The sequence below is a fragment of the Pongo pygmaeus genome, chromosome 6, assembly GCF_028885625.2.
Source record: "Pongo pygmaeus isolate AG05252 chromosome 6, NHGRI_mPonPyg2-v2.0_pri, whole genome shotgun sequence".
Lineage (NCBI taxonomy): Eukaryota > Metazoa > Chordata > Mammalia > Primates > Hominidae > Pongo > Pongo pygmaeus.
This window is the reverse complement of record NC_072379.2, coordinates 78,838,538-78,861,780: the sequence shown is the minus strand read 5'-3', so window position 1 is coordinate 78,861,780 and position 23,243 is coordinate 78,838,538. Positions and strand designations below refer to the sequence as shown.

The 23,243-nt window shown below is 40.8% G+C and overlaps 1 protein-coding gene across 14 annotated transcripts in view; it reads right to left on the bottom strand.

The window, feature by feature from the left end:
* The window catches only part of ICA1 (islet cell autoantigen 1), a 153,860-nt gene that overhangs the window by 16,870 nt on the left and 113,747 nt on the right, over nucleotides 1–23,243 (bottom strand). For all 14 annotated transcript variants that reach the window (XM_054494082.1, XM_063667534.1, XM_054494086.1 and 11 more), the window contains exons 9-12: nucleotides 14,135–14,232; nucleotides 11,992–12,044; nucleotides 9,216–9,278; nucleotides 9,071–9,112 (exon numbers count right to left, since the gene is read on the bottom strand). In XM_054494082.1, the coding sequence (XP_054350057.1) occupies nucleotides 9,071–9,112; nucleotides 9,216–9,278; nucleotides 11,992–12,044; nucleotides 14,135–14,232 (256 nt within the window). The remainder of the gene's footprint in view (nucleotides 1–9,070; nucleotides 9,113–9,215; nucleotides 9,279–11,991; nucleotides 12,045–14,134; nucleotides 14,233–23,243) is intronic.

The window sequence follows — 23,243 nt, the reverse complement described above, 5'->3', positions numbered from 1 at the left end:
AATGCTATCCCTCCCTCCTCCCCCCACCGCACAACAGGCCCCGGTGTGTGATGTTCCCCTTCCTGTGTTCATGTGTTCTCATTGTTCAATTCCCAACTATGAGTGAGAACATGTGGTGTTTGGTTTTTTGTCTTTGCGATAGTTTGCTGAGAATGATGGTTTCCAGCTTTATCCATGTCCCTACAAAGGACATGAACTCATCCTTTTTTATGGCTGCATAGTATTCCATGGTATATATATGCCACATTTTCTTAATCCAGTCTATCGTTGTTGGACATTTGGGTTGGTTCCAAGTCTTTGCTATTGTGAATAATGCCGCAATAAACATACGTGGGCATGTGTCTTTATAGCAGCATGATTTATAATCCTTTGGGTATATACCCAGTAATGGGATGGCTGGGTCAAATGGTATTTCGACAGTGTGATATTAACAGGGTAGTTCAGGAACCACTTGAGCCTGCACATGGTGGGCAAGGCAGGACTGTAAGGTCAGGCAGGCGGCCCACCTCTGTGGATGCTGGCAGGAGCTGAAGGAAAGGAAAGCAACCTTTGCAGCTCAGGATGTGTCCATCAACACCTGTATCTATGCATGCTCCCCTCCCCAGCATCACCCTTTTAAGGATTATTAACATTACAAAACTCTACACTTCCTACTTTCAGGTAGGACTGGAATGCCCAAACCCTTTCTTATAGTTTACTTTTTGACCTGACTGAAACCAGATAATTACTGAACCAAACCTATTTTATTGAAACCAAGTCAAGTCAATGTGTAGACCCTGGAGGAGCAGATAATTTCAAATGCACCTTGGAAATGACGTATGTTCCTTCTACAGTTGCTTTATACAGCCCTCCACTAAGTCAAACCCTCAGGGAGGGTTTAGTATAGATGTCTGTCCAGGGAAGATCATCATTAACATTAGCAACAACAAATAATAAACTGTAAGCCTTCTAAAAATAATAATTTATTATATTTTAAATAAAAATAATAATTTATTACAGTCTGTAATAAAAATTACAGACTGTAATAGCTCCATCTTTGTTTTTATTGTTTAGGTTTTGTGCTATGGTGTTTATAATGGACTTTGGTGGTTTTTGCTAACTCAGCATCTCTTCCCTCTGCTTCTTCAGTTTTCTTGTTGGGAAAATGCCTTCCCCATGTGATCCTGGTGAGATGCCTCTGGAAATGACTCCTTACCCTCCACCCCAGTTAATGACTGACGAGGCTGGCCAGAGTCCTCCATCCGCCAGGCCATGGTGATTGGCGCAGGGGTGGACACATTCCGGAATTTGGTATATAGAAACTTAATGGAAGAGGGCCTTTCTTTGGGATTCCAAGCTCTAAAGATGCAAATTTCAGGCTTCCAGTGATAATGAAGTCAACACATAGAGGGAAACAGCCTCAAGAAGTGGAGAGAGAATCCTGACAACACTGTCTAAGCCCCTGGATCCAGCCTCGCTTGAAGCCAATCCACAACTGAGTGTCTCCATTACATGGATCAATACATTCTTTTTTGCTTTTAAAAATTTAAACCTAAACTATTTCAAATAGGGTTTTTCTATCAATTGCAACCAGAAAACTTTTTACTAATACATATCCTATTCAATTCAAACTTTTTAGTGACAGAAAAGAGAAAAGGACCCTTGGTGAGGATATTGCCTACAGCCAGTTCTAAATACAGATTTTGCCTACACTGAGGTCTACCATTGAACTTAGCTTTTTATTTGGCTTCCTGGTTATTCAACAGTTAACAGGCTACACAGTGCACATTTTCTCTTTTAAGAGAACTTACTACTTAGCTAAAAGCAATGAAACTGGCACTGACTTGAACCATAAAACACAAAAACCTCCCAATTATTGCACTGATAATTAAGATGCTTAAAATTATTACACATAATACGTAAGAAAAATCTAATTACAAGTAGAAAAGGACAGGTTCAGGTCTGTAACCAGACAAGTTGAGACTTGAGAAATAACTCTATAGTCAGTTGGCTCTTGAGAATCATGCTATCATTTTCTTTGAAAAAAATTCAACTCAACTGAGAGAAAATGGAGACACATGCAGAGATGTGATAAGCTCTTTGGGAGAAACTCTAGTAAGAAACTCCCAACTGGAGTCAGGGCTTCCACCCATGCAGACATGGATTGCTTCTGGGTTATGGTGCCCCAATCCTGCTTTTGTCTTAAAGGATGAACAAGGGTTGAGGATCTCTCAGGTGCCAAACCCACAGATGCTACTCCAATTCCCTTCACTCTCTTGCAGGCTCCCAAGTCTCTGTGTTTACTTTCTTATCAGATAACCCAACTACAGACACTGCTGCAAAAATAAGAGCCAACAGACATGACTTACTCACATCCTCACCTGTCTCCAACTCCATGACCTTGCAGGCATTGCCTCTCCTTTCTAAGATAAGCCCTCTCTGTGCCCTCCCCTCCTTCCTGAAGCCTGCTCTGTTCCCACCATTATTCAGATCCAGCACCTTTAGTCTTTCATTTTCCATTGCCTCCTTCCCCTAGCGGCAGGAGATGTGTGCCTATCTCAATAATCAGCCTTCACTTGATGTTGCTCTCCGCCCTCCCCTCACACTTTCAAGTTACTGTTCTGGTTTCTTCTTCCTTCCACAACCACATACTCTACTTTGTCTCTACTCTTTTCTCAGCTGCCTGTAATTAAGTTCCTGCCCCCACCCTATACTGAAGTAGCTCTCTTGAAGGTCAGCAGTGAGATCCTCATGGCCAGTTCCGATGCTCTTTTCTCAGGCCTTTACCTGTACAGCATCATTTGTACCACTGCCCAGCCTGAAAATGCTGCCATCTCCTGGGAGTCCCCATGAGGTGGCTCTCTTGGATGACCTCCCATCTCCCTGACAGTACCTTCTCCACTGCCTCCTCCTATTCTGGCTGCCCTTAAGGTTTCATCCCAAACCATCATACCTTCCCTACATTCTCTATAGAAGATCTTTTCTATTCTTAGGGTTCCAATGTCACCTCAGAAGGTTCTCCAATCTCTACCTCCAATTCCAAGTTCTTTCTGGAACTCCAATGACAAATTCCTGTCTGGGAGCCCTTCTGGGTTTGCCCATTGGTGAAGCTGCTGGTGCTCCATAGAGGAACCCTCTTACTCTGTATCTTTGCTTAGTCTGTGTTATGGTTTGCATATCTGTCCCTTCCAAAACTCATGCTGATATTTAAACCCTAGTGTGGCAGCTTGAGAGGTGGGGCCTTTAAGAGATGATTGGGTCATGAGGGCTCTGCCCTCACAAATGGGTTAACCCATTCATGGATTAATTAATTAATGGATTATCATGGGAGTGGGACTGGTAGCTTTTATAAGAAGAGGAAGAGAGACCTGAGGGAGCACACTCAGCCCCCTCACCATGTGATGCCCTAAGCCGCCTTGGGACTCAGCAGAGTCCCCACCAGCAAAAAGGCCCTCACCAGATGTGTCCCCTCGGAATTGGACTTTTTAGCCCCTATAACTCTAAGAAATAAATTCCATTTCTTTCTTTTCTTTTCTTGTTTTTTCTTTATAGCGTCTTACTCTGTCATCCAGGCTGGAGTGCAGTGGTGCAACCATAGCACTCCAGACTGGAGTGCCTCCCGAGTAGCTGGGACTACAGGCACATGCCACCATGCCTGGCTAACTTTAAAAACTTTTAAAGAGATAGGGTTTTACTTTGTTGCCCTCTTGGTCTCAAGTGATCCTCCTGCCTTGATCTCCCTAAGTGCTAGGATTACAGGCATGAACCCTTTTCTTTATAAATTATCCAGTTGCCGGTATTCTGTTATAAGCAACAGAAAGCAAAGTTAGACAGGCCGGCTGTGAGATTACTCACTTACTCAAAGGCCTTCAGTGCCTCCCTGACTACTGGCTAAAGTAACACTCTGTCTAGTGGTATTCAGGACCTCTATAGTCAAGCACGAATGCAGCCCTTTCAGCTACCCATCAATATAGCCAATCTGGAAAGCCTTCATTCAATTTGGCAAAACTTCTCTACTTGCCATTGCTCAAACATATTCTGGGAACCTGATGATTTGTCCCAGTGAGAAAAATCATACTTTTTTTTTTTTTTTTTTTGCAACCAATAGGAATCTTAGAGATCATCTCCTCTAACTCACTTTACAAATAAGGAAAAAGACACCCAGGTTAAATAACCTACCCAATGACACAAAATGTATTAGTTACAGACAATCTTGCTAGGGACCCCGACTCACAGTCAAGGTGTTTTCTCACTGCAGCACTCTGCTTTTACTTCAGAACCTATTAAGGATCTCATGTATAAATTAATATTTAAGCTTTTGTAAAGTGTTGAGGGTTTCTAAGGTCAGATGGCTCCACTGGCAGCCAGGCACCATGCAGGCACCGTGGCAGAAAGGCTGAGATGACAGATCCACTCAGCATGTTTGCCCTGTACTGCCCAAGTTTTCAAAAATAAAAACCCTATGCCCCTGGGAGAACATTCCCTAGGAGAACTGATCCTGAACCAATGAGCAATATCTGTGTGAAAACTTACATAGAGAGGAAGCTCTTTTAAGTTCAGACACGGTGTGGGAAATTGGTGACAGCTCACTCAGGTGGTATTTTTGAACTCATACTGAGTTTCATGACCTCAGCATAAATTAGAACACAGAAGATGGAAGGAAACATAACTACATAGACTGAAAACAAGAGCAAAGGAAAGCTGGCAGATAAATGTCACTTAATTTACCTTCATCTGCGTGTGAAACAGGAAGACTCCATCTCTCTGGTTTTCTCCCCCATCCCCACTCTGGACATTATGACTAATAATGTCCTGCGTGTACTGCACACGCTTGCAGTACAGATGAAAAACCCCAAACACCAACACTATCCTCACATCGCCCAAAGAGAGTAGGGGGAAGATAGGGAGGAAAACACCTTACGAAAATGGCTAACAAGAAAAACATATTCTATATTATAACAAACTGTACTTGTTTGGAACTCAAGAACACTGCTTCTAAGAACTTCGCTCTGATGAAAAATGATATAGATTATAATAAGAACAGATAGAGGAAAAACTACTCCTACTCTCTGAAAAACAAAACAAAACAAAAAACAAACAACAAACCAACAGTGTTGGACCCTGAGAAAGCACTAAAAAAAAAATTCTTGTTCATGATCCCTAAGCTTGCTACTCCATTTCAGCAGTAGACGTTAGCAGACAAGTAATCTTACTGAAAAACATAAAACCTAGGGCAGGGATAAATATTTATAGACTCTTTATAGAATTTTTTTTCTTTTTGAGACAGTGTTACTCTGCTGCCTAGACTGGAGTGCAGTGGTGCAATCTCAGTTCACTGCAACCTCCGCCTCCCGGGTTCAAGCGATTCTCCTGCCTCAGCCTCCAGAGTAGCTGGGATTACAGATGCCCATCACCACGCCTGGCTAATTTTTGGATTTTTAGTAGAGACAGGGTTTCATTATGTTGGCAAGGCTGGTCTCGAACTCTTGAACTCAAGTGATCCACCCATCTGGGCCTCCCAAAGTGCTGGGATTACAAGTGTGAGCCACCGCGCCCGGCCAGAATCTTTATAGAAATCTTTATAAGGGTAAATCCATAGAGAGCACTACAGGCTACAGGATGATCAGCTAAGAACAGTATTTGGTTAAAAAAAAAATGTACCAAAGCCAGCAGTACATCCCAGGATGCTGAGGAAGACAGAGAGGAGGGAAAGTTCATGAGAAAAGAGAAGGCGCTTTTTAGAACTTGCCACTTCATATGTGAGGAAGCAGTCAGATCCCTAGTCAGTAATATATGGACAACTGCAGGAGACAATTCTGAGTGACTCAGGAGGAACTCAGAGGTAAACATGTATGATTGCTGTGGGCTAAAAGTTTTCACCCACACCTATGGTAGCTATTGAATGAGCTATTATTCTGACATGTGACCACAATTTAGAATCACAAGTCTAGAAGTAGTAACCAAGGAAGTAGCAGGAGATAAACATTTTATTTAGAATATAGACAATTAAAATTGTTTTAATTGGCTTAGTCTTGTCCTGGAGAGGGATCTTTTGGGTAAGGCCAGCTTATGAGACTTAGGTGAGTTGAATTCATTGAACTGCCTTCTGCTTTGTAACACCACTTTTTTGTTCAGGTATCTGCTATTCATTTTTCTTGGCCCAATTTTGGGAAACACAAAGATTTCTCCATGTTATAATTAACGAATTGAGGTTGGATTGCCACATGTGGTCATAAGGCAGTTTGAGAGCCACTTTCACATGTCTCAAAATGTCACTAACTTTTTTACTTAAAACAGTTTTATAAACTGTGGTCAAATATTGGTTTTCCATTACATTAGCTATTTAGTAGGAGAAAGCCAATGTCATTACGACACTGAATGGGGGTGATTTTCTGGGCAATGGCTCTTTGAGAATCGTTGCTGCTGTCACGAGCGGTCTGCTTTTTGATAACATTGTACCACGGCTTAGCCATTACTTGTCTAACAGAATTACCACTGGGAGTGAACCAGCCCCCAAGCAGCAGGGTGCTAGAGCTTATTGCCCCAAAGTCCTATAAAGTCAGCCATCCCTGGATTAAGCTCTTTTTATTTCTTGACTGTTTAATGTCGTGCATATTATAATCAGCATTTTAATTCAGGATTTGGGCCTTCCGGCAGTTTTCCAAAGGACACACATTTTGAAGTCAACAAATTAATGAGTGTTCTTTTCTTCAGTCACTACAAGTTCTCTGTGCACTGAGAGAATATTTTTATTCTACTGACCACGTTAATATTTAAGCCGATGCTAGCCTATGGGTTGACACCCTAGAAGCGGAGGCAGACAGTGGGGCAGCACTGCTCATGCCTGAAGAACGGCTGTGTGGGTTGGCAGTGAGAAAGAGAAAAGACCAATTATGTGACATTGCCTTTAATTGAGACAATGTGCAAACCAATACCTCTGCCTGAGAACAACTACACATTTTAAGGGACCAGCACATTAATATCTCTATCTTTACAATTACATAGAGTGCTCAAAAAAGGGGGTATGGACTGCTAGTCTACAAAACTAACAAAGATTGTAACTATAAACCAATGAGATATGAAAGTTGTTTTAAATAAGTAGACAAGTGTCAATCTCATTCCAACGTATCTTGGCACATGCTTTCGAGGAAGTTTATAAAAGTAAGCATCTATCACAGGCAGTGGCATTTCTGATTTAATTCTGTGAAAAAATGTATGACTACTGACTACTGGGTTAGGGTTGTACCTTTACTGCCAAGTTAAAAAAAATTAAATTCTAAAACCAAGAACCTTTTTTTTTTTTTTTTTTTTTTTTTTTTAAGAAAGAGGGAAACAAAATACAGACTCATATTTGCTGTGTCTGGGTAAAGAAACACTAAGATACACTGGGGGATGGAAGTATTAGAATAGGGAGGGGGTTAAGGAAGAGGAATGAGAGTGAGGATTCTTTTACTGTGTATTTTTTTATTATAAGGCGGCTTTTGTCCCAATGTGAATGTACTACCTACTCAAATTCAAACACTAAAATAATAAAATTAAAGAAGGTGATAAAAGCAAAGAGCAAATTATATAAACAAGATGTTGGGAATGAAAGGGATAACAGCCTTCCTATCAAAGTAAGTTAAAGCATGTGAAGGATTATAAATACATTTGTTTACTGGTAAGACTTGTTGAAACTGGGTGGTGGGTACCTAGGTTTGTTCTATTATTGTCTTTACCTGATTTTGGTAAGAATAAAATATTTATCCCCTCCAAAAAATTATTTGTAAAAGACACCTTTATTCTATCAAAATAATCTGTTCTTAAGCCAAAGAGGAAAACGTTTTACAAAAATGGACACCATGTATGGCAATCTACATTAACTGCTTATTACTTCCACTACCTGGTATGATTTCAATATTTATAAATGATTAGTCATTTTGATAAAATATTCATGGGCATTCACACAGTACTGCATAGTATGCTACCTGTCGTAAGACAGTAACAGGGAAAGCAGATATCTGTCCTCAAGTTTATATCCCTAAACCCTGAAAACTTAATGCTAGAGGTGTGGTGCCTTTCTACGTTTGAAAAAACTTTAACCAATGTCCTCTGTCTTCCAGAGACTCTCTTCCTTGCACACTTTGTAAATTAAATCAACATCAAACCCAGACTGAACTGAGTTGTCTGCCCTGGTTGACTGGGGCCTGCAGCATAACCTCGGCCAATCTGTAGTCCTGTGAGAAATCTGTAAAGCCAGGGCAGGCTGCATGCCAACCACCAGGGCATGGGATGCTCTGGAGTTTGGCTCTAAATTTCAGGTGTATTTTGGACTCTTGGTACATCATTAAAAGGAAACCCTTGGTCAGATGGAGAGCTAAGGCTATAATTAGGCTGAACCCTCTCAATGTCTTAGGATTACTTAACACTCTACATTCTCACTCAAATCCATGGTTCTGGATTCTCTTTTGGGAGGTTTTTTCGTAAGTGATTTTAGGTTTGGTAAATTCAGGTGTGGGACTTAACCAAGCAAACTCTCCCTCTGCATCTACCTAAGGGTCAGTAGAGACTTAGTACAGTAAATCACCCACAAAACATTACTAGTCCTACTATCTCAACTCATGGCCATTTGACATAACCCTGTGTTAGAGGCCATCAACTACCCCTTAGACACGATCTCCAACTCTGACAATAACCCACCAAGGCCGTTGCTATTGTTTCCATTTTACACATAAGAATAACTGAGGCTTAGAGAGTTTAAGTATGAAGCAAATCACTTAAAATACAGGCCATTTATGGTAAAACCCGTCTTTAAATCCACGTGTCTGATTCTGAAAGTCATGTTTTTTCTACTATAGCGTGTGACCCATGACATAACTTTTAGCTGTAGTAGTTTGAACATTATGAAATTAATTATACTAATGATGATAGGTCTACACATACTATTTTGTGCTTGGGCATATTTAAGGTCAGTTATAAAGACTGTCACCCAAAAAACTTTCCTTTGGAATGCAAAGCTATTAAAAAGATTAAGATTACACTTTCTTACATGTAAAAGAGTAATTTAAAAAATCAAACAAATCATAATCCCAAAGAAACACATAAATCTTACCACCTTCCTCAGGTTTCATGTCTAATAGTTCATCTATGGGTCCTTTAGAGAAGAGGAAAGAAAACAAAATTATGAGTCAGTTTCATTTTGTGAGGAGTTTGAGTCAAATAATTAAAATTGAGTAGTTTTCCTTAATCTAGATTACCTGAGCATGCAGTATGTGTAGAACTTTTGTCTAAGGCAGATAAAATACTTTTTCCATCTTCAGCTGTAATACAACATGTGCAACTGGTTACCAACAACTCAAAATGGTGTGCATGTTCATACGCTATTGCAGGGTAAGGTAAATGCACGGCTTCGGGAAGAAATGGGATCCACAAACTCAGGCAGAAGCAAGGGTCCTCAGATTACACTGGACTCCTGTTATTAGCTCTCAGAGAATGCTGAATTAACAGCCCTGAATCTTTGCTTTGTTTGGCAGATAACCTGAAAATCATATGACATTGATCTAACAATTCTCCTTTCATGGACAAGTGTGTGACTTCAGTAACTGGCTATTACTTGATGATGCTAATGAACTTTAGCCATACGGGCCTGGCTAAAATGAAAAGGTAGATTACTAAGTGAAAGAGGTCAATCTGAAAAGGCTACACATTGTATGATTCCAATTATATGACATTTTAGAAAAGACAAAACTATGAGGACAGTAAGAAGATCAGCATTTGCCAAGGGTTTGAGGGGAGGGAGGGATGAACAGTGGAGGACACAGGGGTTTCAGGGCAGTGAAACTATTTTGTATGGTCCTGTAATGGTAGATACATATCATTATACATTTGTAATGCCCACAAAATGTATAACACCAAGAGTGAATGCTAATGTAAACTATGGACTTTGGGTGATAATGATGTCAATGTAGGTTTATTGACTATAACAAATATACCCCCTGGTGTAGGATGTTAATAGTGGGAAAGGCTATGTATATGCTGAGGAAAGGAATATATGGGAAATCTCTGTACTTTGAGCCTAATTTTGCTGTGAACCAAAAACTATTCTAAACAATAAAGTGTGTCTGTGTGTGTGTTTGTAATAGAACAGCCTTAAAACTTGATTTGCTCGTATGTTCATTAGCCTTTCTGCAAGTCACAGAATAAAAGAAATATGATACTTCATTATAATGGATTTTATTCTGTGCATATATAAAACAAGATGATCGACATTTACAATCTCTAAATATGCAAATACCACAAGCAATTATACCGCACAAGGAACGAGAGAAAATTTGATTCCCCTGCATTGTCACATATTGTATGAATATATAATTTATATAGATTTATAACTTGCATACAAATATAATAAACTGCAGTTTACATTTTCCCACAGAAACCATGTTTTCCTATCCAATTACCTTGACTATGACAACATTAGTGATTCGTGCTGTGGGTACACTGAGGCTGGAGGGCTTGGATCCATATAGACAGAGAGCTCTTCTGTGGCCAACAAGAGCAGGCCCAGCTGCTCCCTTTCTCCTCCTGCCACTCGGTCCCCCTCATGCTCTGGAGCATGGTTTCTCTGACTTTCTCCAGGTCCTCCTGTGCCCATAACCTTTGCCCAGGCTGTTTCTTCTGCTTTGACAAGTCTTGCCATAGCACTTGGCTTAGCCAGTTCCCCGATCTCCTCAAAAAGTTGTGTCCTCTCCATCACATGTGCCCAAAGCCCTACACCTCTCCCTTGGAGCTCCCACCAAAGCTGGAGCTGCTGGATTACTTGTGTAATGATTAGATTACCATCTGCTTGCGCTTTTGACTGTCAGCCTCATCCTGGACGGGACTATGTCTGGTGCACCACTGTATGCCCAGAGCCCAGCGCCATGCCTGGCACAGAGGCGGCTCAATAAACATCTGTTGAACAAATGAACAAGTGCATGAGTACTTGTATGTGAAGGTGTACATGTGTGAATGGATGACATGAAGCAAGCATTAGAGGCAAAAAGTGAGTCTTTTGTTGTTGTTGTTGAAAGGCAGATAGGAGAAAAGCAAATAGGAGGAGAAGCAAGTGGGTGGAAAGGTAAAAAGGAAGATAGAGGGTGAAGGAGAAGAATGGAGCAGAGGAGAAGTTCTAGAATCTCCTTTGCCTCCTCCTATCTTCCAGAAAGGTACCACACCAGAGGGTGAAGCAGGAAGAGATGCATATGTCCCCAAGGGGGACCAGGTAAACACAATGTTAGGGTAATTTTAGTTCTCTTCATAACACCTGTAAAACATTCGCCTGCATCTCCGAGGAGCTTGAGTGCTAGTGAAGTGCTTGGTACTGCATCACATTAATTCTACCACAATCTATCAAACCCTGTGTCCCTTTGTGAGGTGAAGGACCGGTGAAAACACTGGCAGTAACAGCAGGAGACAGAAATAGCTGATGAGCCTGCACAGCACACTGTGCCATCTCCCAACGCTCTGACCCCTTCTCCTAACACATCAGGTTCAGTTCACCTGAGGGATCGGGGGTTGCTTGGCACTGGCAGGCTGAGGCATCAGCTGGCAGGGCAGGGTGAGCAGCTCCTGTTTCCAACATCGACAAACATCCACCCACCCCACACATACCGCAAATCCACATCTCCTGAGGTCATAGCCTCATCTTATTAAAACTAGAACTAGTCAGGGTCACAGCAGAAATCTTATAATCTGCTGTGGAAAGAATCAGAGATTTGCCAGTTCCCATCGTGGCTGCCCCTCTGAAGAGCTGCTGCTGACGTGACTGTGATGTGATTTTCTGGTTCACAATACACAGCCTCTCTCAGTAATGCTGTAGGGTTGACATGGTGGATATCTGAACATTTAGAACTGAGTCTACAGGAAGCAAATTAGCCTTTTCTCAGTTGAAAAAGAAGAAAGGCCTAGGAGGAGTTTGTCAAAAAGTAAAATGACTTGGCTGTTGAGCATTAAGTAATATTTCATAAGCAATTCTAAATAAAAATCAAAACTTACTCTTAAAACTAGTGGATTCCTTGCGCTGGTTTTCTTCCTCTAATGAAATTAATCTTAAAATAAAAAAGAGGTTTAGTCATCAAGTTCTACCAATGTTATATTTATGATACAGCCAGACTTTCAGTACAATATTACTTCACTTTTAACACAAACACATACACCACACACACACACACACACACACACACACACACACACACACACGAAGAAGGGTCAACATATAGTCATTTACATGCCAATTTGCTGGCCTTCTGTCCCTTTCTGTAGCATCTTAATATCTGAATTTGCTTTCATCTCAAGGCAAATACTCTGTAAATATCTAGATGGGCAGTTAGATATAAATAAGATAGATGCATACAGTTATCACCTTAAAAAATAGTAAAAATTGATAGTAAAAAAACTGTAAAAAATCAATCAGAATCGATTTCTTCTGATTCCTAGTGTTATAGGAGAGGACACCTCCAGAGGTTAGCTCAGCTACAGAGGCTGCAGGCAGGACCACTCACAAATCCAGGCTGACCATCTCCTACTCAACTCTCACCACTTCTTTAAACACAAAGACACATCACTGCCCTTGAGATTCACTTGGTGCCTCCGAACCTTCCTCCTAGCACCGTGATGCACCTTCACCTGCTATTTCTAAACAAAATTCACGTCCAATGTTCACTGTCATTTTAAATAGTTACTGGGTTATACTTTGTGAGCTTTTAAAAATGAAGTACTGAAGTATTTGAGAAATCTGAATTAATTAAAACAAATCAAGAAAATCCCAGGTAATCCCCTTCCAAGTAAAGGTGAATGCTTTATTTTGATTGTATGAACTTATATGGTGAAAAGAAGGTGCAGGGACCCACTTCAGGCCTCACCTCTTACTACACAAGAGTATGTGGGCAGCCCCTTAACCTTCTGGAACCTTCCTTCCATCTTTTACACGACGAGGAAAATCCCAGCCTTGACGTCACTGAAGGTTGTCATGAGACGGAATTAACATAAATAAAACACCTAGCATCGTACCTGGTTCATAGTAGGTGCTCACTAAAATGATAGCTAGCAATATTACCATCACCAGGAATGGGTTAAACTGGTTCACCATAAAATAGCCAGTTTTACTAGATTCAGATCACATTCTACAGTCTGTCCTTCAGTGAGAACTTGTATTCATTCTGCATCAAAAAATTTATCTAGTACATATACTCTTTAAAATTTAAAAAGGCTAATATTGGCAGCAATTTTTCCTGTGGGACAAAAAATATATCTGAAAGTCGATTTAGAAATACAATAAAAGTATAAGCCTGTTTTACCATAAGACTGTCAAAATTTTTTTGTGTGTGGAAAAGGAGTAGAGAATAGAAACAAGGCCATCCATTTTGTTTTCCTAGGTCGGCCAGTTCAAAGATTAACTGCATTCCTGCAAGCTATTATATCTCCAGAGAAAATGATATAGATGCACATTTAAACCTCCTTCTCACTGTATGAGAATGGGAACCATGCACCACATATGTTGAAAAGTTCATCTCAGTATTTAAAATGACAAGAGGCACCTTCTTTGTAAAGGGGCATGAAATGGAGATGGAGCAGTCATTTCCTGTACTTGAAGCTGTTCTCTGTTTCACAGAGAAGAAAACAGACATTCTGCATGGTAGAAAACACAGTGCCAAAATCCAACACTTTCATATGATGATGCTTTAGTATGCACGTGTCCCAGGGCAATTTCATAGGTAAGCTCCCTCAGTGAGAGAAAAGCCAGGGGATTTCCTATCTAGAAGAGCATCTAGTGTTGACAAAAGACCAGATAGGGTCCAGAAACCAGAGAAAGTGCAAAGCTAGGGCTCAGGCCACAGGCAGAGAGCCAGGGAGTGCTGGGGACATTTGTCCATTTACCCTGTCTTGTCCCAGTCAGCTCCTCACAAGTGTGCCCTTCTAAGTCCCCTGGAAACCGATCTCTTACTGGGATACGTTAGTCACGACCTAGCAGGAACATGTGTTAAAGGGGTTTGGCTGGGATGCTAATACATCTACTCTGAGAAGTGAGGAAGTAAGACAACGAGTCTGCGTCTGAGGCCCAGCCAGGTTCGGTCAGCGAGAACCACATAACTCTCACCTGTGGGAAGAAAGATGCAGAGGGAAGGAACCTGTGACTTACTGACTCGGCTCCTGCACGGCTGCATCTGTACTTTCCTGCTGGGTGATTTTCTTCTTCTTTTCTTTCTCAACTAATTTTTTCATAGGGTCTTGTAAGCTCTTGATCACGAGCCATAGAAAAATGAAAAAAAAAAAAAGAAGAAGAAGAAATAGAGACAAAAAAAGAAAAGAAAGGTTATCAATTAAAAAATTCAACTGCCATTGGTCCCAGCAACCGAACTTTGAATTACAGGTATTGGTGACCTTGAACCAATCAGCTGGAAGAAATAAAATTTTATATGGTGAAGCAACAATGTTCTCAGACACATCCAAGAAATACTAGCATATATAGCAGAGCTGATTTGCCACTAGATTTATGTTTTCCATTTTGTGATAAGTTATTCAAACGTGGCCTTTTGGCTATTGCTAACTTTATTTTTCAACTTCAACATGCAGTTAAGATAAACATTCTGTTCTGTTTGCAGCCCACACACTGACAAAGTAGAAGTTCCTCCCACCTCCACCAGAGATGAGACAATTTCATTTTATTTTAAATTTTGTTTGCTATTTTGCAATCTAAAACTCAGTTTTAAAAAATAACAGAAAACAAAACCTTTTCTTAAAAAACCAAAAATAGTGGCTTAACATATTCTGACAACCTAACTCCCATGAGTGGACAGAGCAGGTGCATCCAAATCTTTGTAGATTAAAATGGGTGAGAGTCTTTTTTTGGCACATCATTTGTTGGAGTTACTGTTTTCAAGGTTAACTAAATATTTAAGTTTTTTTTTTTTTTTTTTAAACAGCAAGTGCCTAGAAACTGTATACCAGTGACAATGACCCTGAAAGAAAAAGCAAAACATTTCTAGAACTGAATAATGAGTTATACAAAAAGATCTCTATTTCTGGCCCTAATTAAAACACAAACCTACAAATACAAAATAAACATCTCAGGATACTTATCCTTCTTATATTCTCAGAACTACTAAAATCCAAGTCATGAGCCTGGGGCCTTCACTTTGTTTCTCCTGTCCTTCTCCTGCCTATCGTTCACTTGTCTGACACACATAGGAGGCAACCAGGTTTCATGGCCAGTTCTGATTGATTAGTACTGGCTGACTGGAGGGCCAGCGAAGATGGTCCTCAGGCTGTGTCTCGGCAGAGCAGACCTGTGATTGATTTTGGTGTCTGCCATGGACACCAGATGGATACCGGTGTCACACTTCCAAACTGCCAGCTCTGTTTCTCTCTCTGCACAGAGTAATTTTCCTAAAACACCCACATCATCATGTTATCCTTCTTTTCAAGAATCTTATTTCTTGAGAAGGACCAGCGTATTTCTTTATTATAAGATCTTCCTTATTTCTTTCCACTTCTAATATCAACCTCTCTGACCAATTTTGAAGATCTTCTAAAATGGAATCCCAGCCTCACTTTCCCAACTTGCTTCCTACCATCCCCCAAACATGAGCTTTCTTTCAATTAAGATGGTCTCCTCATAGTCTCCCATGTGCTAGTTTCTTCCTTCTTGTCTTTGTTCATTCTGCTTCTTTAACCTAAGATGCTCCATTTGTTTATCCTCATTAATCCTATGAGTGTTTTCAAAGTCCAGATCAATTACCAGTATTTTCTGCAAACCTTCACTAAGCATGCCAAATTCAGGAAAGTCTTTCCATATCCAAACAGCACTTCAGTTTTATTAATATTTGATCATATTTATCCTGTATTATGTTTTGTCTCTGTAAAATATTTTCTAAATTAGAAACATAATAGAACCACATGCAGCAAGTTTGATAAAAAAGTAAAAATTACTCATAATTCCATATCCTGAAAATGATGATTATTTTCATATATTTTCTGTTTTTTTTCATACTCACATTGCTTGTATGATTGGAATCATTGTATATATATATAAAAAATATAAATATACAGAGAGACAGTAGTCCTTTTAACCAATATAATTTGTGTAGATATTTCATAATTTAAAAAAGGCTTATTAGACTAGAGAATATAAAAAAGACTTTATATACCTTAAGCAGTTAATGTTAAAACTGAAATATAAAAGTGTGCATTCCTTCACCAACATTCTAAAGTAGAACCCAGGTCTTCTCTGAGTATGTGTCCCCTGATTGGAGTTCTGAAGCATTTTCTTGCATAAAGCACATCCGTAAGGCAATGACATCATTTTTAATGACTCCTATTTCTGGACATTTAGATTAGTTCATTCAGTCAACAAACAGTTTTTGAGCACTACCCAATGACAGGTGCTGTTGGGTGCTTTGGATACACCGGTGAACACGACAGACAAAATTATTAGCTAGCGATGGGTCTAGGTAGATAATTAAAACAGACAGATAGAAAGTGATTGGGTCATTACCCCAGTTAGCAGGATGTCCTCTTTTGGAAGTGACATTTCAACTAAGAGCTAAATGACAAGAAGGAGCCAGCCAGGTGAAGCTCAGGGAGAAGAGAGCTCCGAGTCAACGGCTCAAAGGTAGGAATAGCTTGGTTTGTCTGAGGAACAAAAAGAATGCCACTGGAGCTGCTGTATGGTTGGCAAGAGTACAAGTCTTATGAGACTGGGATAAAGAGGTCAGCAGGGGTCACATGGGGAGAACATTCCTGTACCCAGATTCATCAATATTTAACATTTTGACCTATTTTGTTCCATCATCATCTTTTGCTCTGTCTCCCTAATGCATGACAACTAAATGCAATACATGATCCTTGGCTGCTGCAGCCTGCACTGGAGGGGAAAATGATACAAAAGGCAGTGTCAGGACAAATGAGACAACTGGAATATGGACTGCAGTCTGGATGTTCATGATTTTTTTATATACCCCAAAGCTTCCAGTGAAAGTCAGGCATGTGTGTGTGCGTGTGTGTGTGTGTGTGTGTGTGTGTGTTTAGTAAATGTGCAGCCAGGAGGAAGGAGTTCAGTAGATGTCAAGGATGTACTCTTTTCAATCGATCTGCCAATTACAGCATTTTATTCATGTACACACACACACACACACACACACACACACACACACACACATGCCTTTCAGTAGTTTTATTCCCCCACAAAATGGTCCAACTCTGGTCAAAGTGAAGCCAGGAATCTTTTCAGCCAAGGTTCTGATGGCTCCCAAGACTCACTTTTAAATTTTGTAACACTTGTCCAGGCCTCCTGGTTTGCTCAATTATCTTCTCATTGTGTTTCCTTTTTATCAATCAACGCTAGGCAGGGCCAGGACATGTCTGCTCTCAGCCGGCCCTGTCTAGCTGCCACAGCGCTTGCCTAAACCCCTGAGATGCCCTTGACAGCTCCACGGTTATCATCCTTTCTGTCTCCAGCCTGACCTCCCCTCATAACCACACTTGAGCAGCTCTCAGACAATCCTTTTGTAATGTAAACCACTCACTCCTCCTTTTCAACCCCTTCCCCTGTTGGCCCATTAGCAGGGACTCAATTGTTGGCTCCCTGTCACCACAATCACAGTTAAGTCACTACTGTGCTTCTCCCAACAGAATGGCTGTAGTTCCAACTATTTAAAATTATTATTAATAATTCCTGTGGCAATTGCTCCTCTCTTCCTACTATTACTATTATTCCTGTAACAATTTGGCTGTTGCAGCTCAAGAGAGGTGCTAAATATGTACTTGTTGAATGATAAATGCGTGTACATAAGGTTACACTAAAAAAGCTAGAGTTCTTTAGGTAGGAAATTCAAAGGCTCAGGGGAGTAATTTGAAAAGGTTTATAAAACCACAAGCAAAATTAATACTGAGCACATTGACTTGTTTATTAAATATTAGAATTTTGAGCCAAGGGGAGCACACACACACACACACACACACACAAGCTTAACTGAGGTATAATTCAAATACCATAGAATTCACCCCATTTTTAGAATTTACCATACTGTTCAATGGTTTGTAGTACACAGCAAGTAGGTCCTTGAATAATGTCATTTTGTTATAATGTTGATGAGGAAAAAAAATGGATTTCCTGGCCCGGGGCCACTCTCAGGGTGGAGTTTGCACATTCTGCCCATGTCTGAGTGGGTTTTCTCCTGGCTCCACTCCAGCTTCCTCCCATACCCCAAAGCTACACAAGTCAGGTGAATGTGCGATTCTACATGGTCCCAGTGTGAATGACTGTGGGGGTGTGTGTCGGTGCGACCTGCTATGGGGTGGTATCCTGTCTAGGACTGGTTCCCATCCTGTGCCCTGAGCTGCTGGGATAGGCTCCCGCCATCCACCACCCTGAACTGGAATAAGCAGTTTGGAAAATGGACAAATGAATAAATAAAATTTATCATAAAAAATCCTTCAAGTATATAACCATACAGAAGCATGACAATAAACACTGTGACAGCAAAGCACCCGGTGAGCCCACTGTATTTGTGATTGTGATTGAACTGCCTGCTGGTAGGCGGTGCCTTAGAGTTTTCGCTTCGCCAACACTTATTCCTTAATTTAACCCACTACCACTCTGACTCCCCGTCACTCACTGATCCACCAAGAACTGGGTAAAGAATTATCTTACTTTTTTTTTTTTTAAACTTTCTTAAATGTACATATAACTTAGATTTATCTCAACATTAAATATTAGAAGTGTTTTGGGTCTTTATTTAGAAGTTTGGTGATGTTTTTGTGACCATAAATTGTTACATCGTAAGAACTTAACTCTTGATTGTATAATTAGCCTATGGTAAAATTGATTTCATTATACATTGTTTTGCTTAAAGTCACAGTTTCTCAAGAACAAACTGATGACAGTGAGGACTTACTGTATTCACAGAGTTGTACGACCATCACCATAATCAATTTCAGGACATTTTCAAGGGACATCACCAAGACAGATTTTTAGACCAAACGAAGCTAAATACTCTTTGATATAGCAAGGAAAAAAACAATCACACATATGGAACTTGTTTCTTACAAAAGATGGTATACATTGAAGATATAAAGGGGCTACGGGGAACATTAAAAGATCATGGAGGAAAAAATCATAACCCCCTTCATCCCCCCAAATTAGTTCCTGGGTGTGACTGTCAGATACAGGATATTCTATAGACTGCTCTCCCCGAGGTTTGATCACAAAGGCTCAACTAGGGGTAGAAGGTGGAGGTGAATTCTTCAAATTATTTTGAAGTCCACAACTCCGTTGAAATGCTTAACCCTATAGAACGCATAGAAGTCGGGGTGACAATATTTTCTGTGTGACATGAACACCTGCTCAGGCAAAATGAATCTAAGAGGCCTGTCTGACTATGTATAGATGAGGCAGCCATCAGATGAACTATTATTTCCAATTACTAGCTGATGGGAGCCACATTTGAATTTATGTCCAGAAATGAAAACTCCAAAAACATTCTGTTTTGAAACCCCAAACCCACTCAGTCTCTCATTAAAATTGCTCATGAAAATTGCTGTGTATTAGCAGCACACAGAGTCATACAAGACTGAAAGTTTCTTTGTGGAGGAAAGAATGTTTTTAGACTAAGCAACTTTTCTCTGTTAAGGCTGCACTAACATGCTAATAATTTCCATCCATGCTTAAATGGTTTCAGGAAGCACACACACAGTAGTATATAAGATCAGCATGACAGAGGAAACTCACAGATCGAGCTTGCAAAAGTGTCTTAGAAAGGAAACAGCTTAATATAATAATGGGAGTTACCACTTCCTGTATTAGGAAAATAAAAGCAACAGCAACATTCATCTGAATGAATGCAAAACTACTTAGCAAAACAAATTTCACAGACACAAGGCCAGCAGCCAGTTCTAATAACCTAAATTTAATGTTTAACTTTGACAACTGAGTAGTATCTTCTCTAGCCTTTAATTATGACATCTAATTTTCTTATGCTACTTTCCATTAATTATATTGTATACATATGAAGGTGCCAAGTAATTGTCTATAAAAAAAAAATAAAAGTGTGGGCATGGTTAAAAAGTGCTGAATTCAGTTGGGTATGTGTATATGTGTGTTTATACAATTAGAAGTACATGAAAATAAAAACAGAGGCCACAGTCATGTGTACTGGCCACATAATTCATGGACATTTAGCACATACGTACTCTCTTGCCCTCACCATGCACTTACAAATTTATAAAGACACTATATAAGAAACACTATTACTCTGTAACTAGAGGTAACCTTGAATTGTACTGTACGAAAAAGTAAAATTAGAGAAAAATAATCACAATCATAAACAAGATAGATAATATTCTTCTTTAAAAATAAGATGGAAAATTGATAATGACAAGGCACCATACTGTCCTGGAAACAAATGGACTTTGGAGATGGGTCATATAGTGTTGTGGCATGGACATGGTCTCCACTCCTTGGAGGTCTTGGTTTACCCATGAGAACAATGGAGGTAATGATGAGTATTCATCTTGTGATGTTGTGAGGATGAACCGAGAGGGTGCTTCTACACAGTACCAAGCGCATACCAAGCACTCAAAACTTGCTTTCTTATCAATGACTTTTAAAGTTCTAAAGGGAATTAGATGTCTTAAGTGCTTCTCCTGTGGTAGGTACTGTGCTCTGTGTTTTCTATATCTCACTTAATCCTCACAAAACCCAGATAAACCTTGTATTCCTGCTTTCCTGACAGGAAAATGGAGACTTGGAGAGGTGAACTGACTTGCTTCAGGCCATTTGGCTATTAACAGGTAGAAGCAATATTTGAATCCGGGTCTTAAAAATTCTACAACTAGTTAAGAAATGGTATTAAATACCCCAGCCAGCATGTAGTGACCTTCCCCTTCAATATGAGGTGTTTGGGAGATCGAGAGGACTTCATCCCAAACTCTAAAAGAAGAGCCATACATTCCCAGGTATCTGAAGGACTGACATACAAATCATGCTCTTTTTGCCTATAAGCAAACACTTCAAAGTGCTATTTTTAATTGAAAGTTTGCAGCTGTATTTTTTAAAGGTGGCACTTCTGCTTTCTCCTCCTCCCTTCCTGCCCCATGGCCAGAAGTGCCCCTGGGAAGCAGTGCATGGCCCTGCTGGGGAAGGCAGGAGCATCCCAATTCCCAGTCTTCTGCACAATGGGCATGCAGGCCCAGGCAAACAACTAGACCTTTCTGAGTTTCTGTGCCCTCATTTGAAACAGGGAAACAAGAACAAGTATATCCAATGTTCCAAGGTTATTTTGAGGGTTAAAGGAAATATATTCACTTTCTATATGTCAGTGCTGAACCTAGCAGTATTATTAATTACAATCCCAACCTTGGCACACTGTGTGACAAATTCTCCTAGACATTATTTCACCTCACCCTTTGCAGAGCGTTTGGCCCAGACAACCTACCCACACAATAGTAATATTTTTCCCTTTCCCCTCAGGGAGGAGTTAGGGAATGAGAGAGGTGGGGGATGGAGAAGCAACATGCCATTGTGAAGGTCTGAGCTACCAGCTGCCTGGGAGAACCAATGCCAGTCGCCATCAGGCGTGGATGAACAAATGACAAGCCACACTCTGGCTCGTCCCCCTCAGATTTCAGTGGTGGCCTTGGTCAGTCCCTCCACTCCCTCCTTTCTTGGTGACCTGGATGCATCCCAATTTTCTGCTTCCAATGATCTGGCCTGGAGCAGCTTGGGAAAAAAATAGCCTTGCTAAATGCTGTGTAAAGTAATGACACTGAGAGAAAACTTGAAAGCCTAAAAGGATATCCTGGATGCTCGCCATATGTAATTGTCTTGTTGGGACTGGTAACTAAAATAGCATTGCAGGGATATTTACCCAATTTTCATAAAAACTATTATGGCTTTATTTTCAAAGCAAGTAACTACAGAGCCATGTGGCCGGTTGGTAAGTGTTCCAGTGATTAACTGAGAAATGTGGAGGTGGGTGGAAGAAGGCTGCGAGGCATATGAATTTGTGAAAAACAAAATTTAGAAAAGGATGTTTTTTGAATTTTCAAAGCTAAAAGCATTCTGGTCTCTAGAATGATGTTCCATCTAACAGTGCTAAGACCTACACCCCAAGAGAGAAAGGAGGAAACATGGGCACATCTGTTTCAATGGTTATTTCTGAACATGTTCAGAGTTATGTTTTCAAATTCAGGTTTCCCTAGCGTTAAAATCTTGGCACAGATCAAGAGTGAGTTGTAAAGCCAAATTACATTTTTTAGAATTAGCCCTGTTGCAGAGATGGGAGGCCCTACTGCCTTTCCTGCCTGCAGGCCTTCCCAGCCCTCTTCTATCCCTGGTGGGAATTCTGTGAGCCCAGACCAAGGTCTGCAAAGCTGAAGGACAGGTTTGGGAATCGAGTTGCCAGAGTGTCTGTGAAAGCCAGGGAGGGGGTGGGTGGGGTTACCCTGGGGTGAGATCTGGCCAGACCTCCTGTCCCACTGCCATTCATAGCCTCACCTGTGAAACTCACATAAAACTGACAATCTAGGGTGAAATGGAGAGTGAGAAAGTAACATAACCTAGAAACCCCAACAAACTCTCCTGTATTGATGCTTCGGATGGCTGTCTTCTGGATCTACTATAGAATTCATAGTAAGTACAACCCCATTACCAGCACTGTGTCATTACTGGAGCCTTTACCATGGCTGTTATCCTCACCACTGCCACCACCATCTCAACAACCACCACCACCATTACCGTCACCCTTACCACCACCACCACCACTCGTCTCTTTCACCACTGCTATTACCATCACCACCTCCACCACCACCACCACCACCACCATTATCTCCTTCACCAACACTACCTCCACCACTACCACCATCACCTCCTCCACCACTACCACTATCTCCTCCACCACCACTACCACCACCACCACCACCGTTATCTCCTTCATCACCACTACCCCCACCACTACCACCATCACCTTCTCCACCACCATCACCACCACCACCATCTCCTTCATCACCACTACCCCCACCACTACCACCATCACCTCCTCCACCACCGTCACCATAACCATCACCATCACCACCACCACCACCATCTCCTTCATCACCACTACCCCCACCACCATCACCATCACCATCACCTCCACCACCACCACCACCACCATCTCCTTCATCACCACTACCCCCACCACTACCACCATCACCTCCTCCACCACCATCACCATAACCATCACCATCACCACCACCACCACCATCTCCTT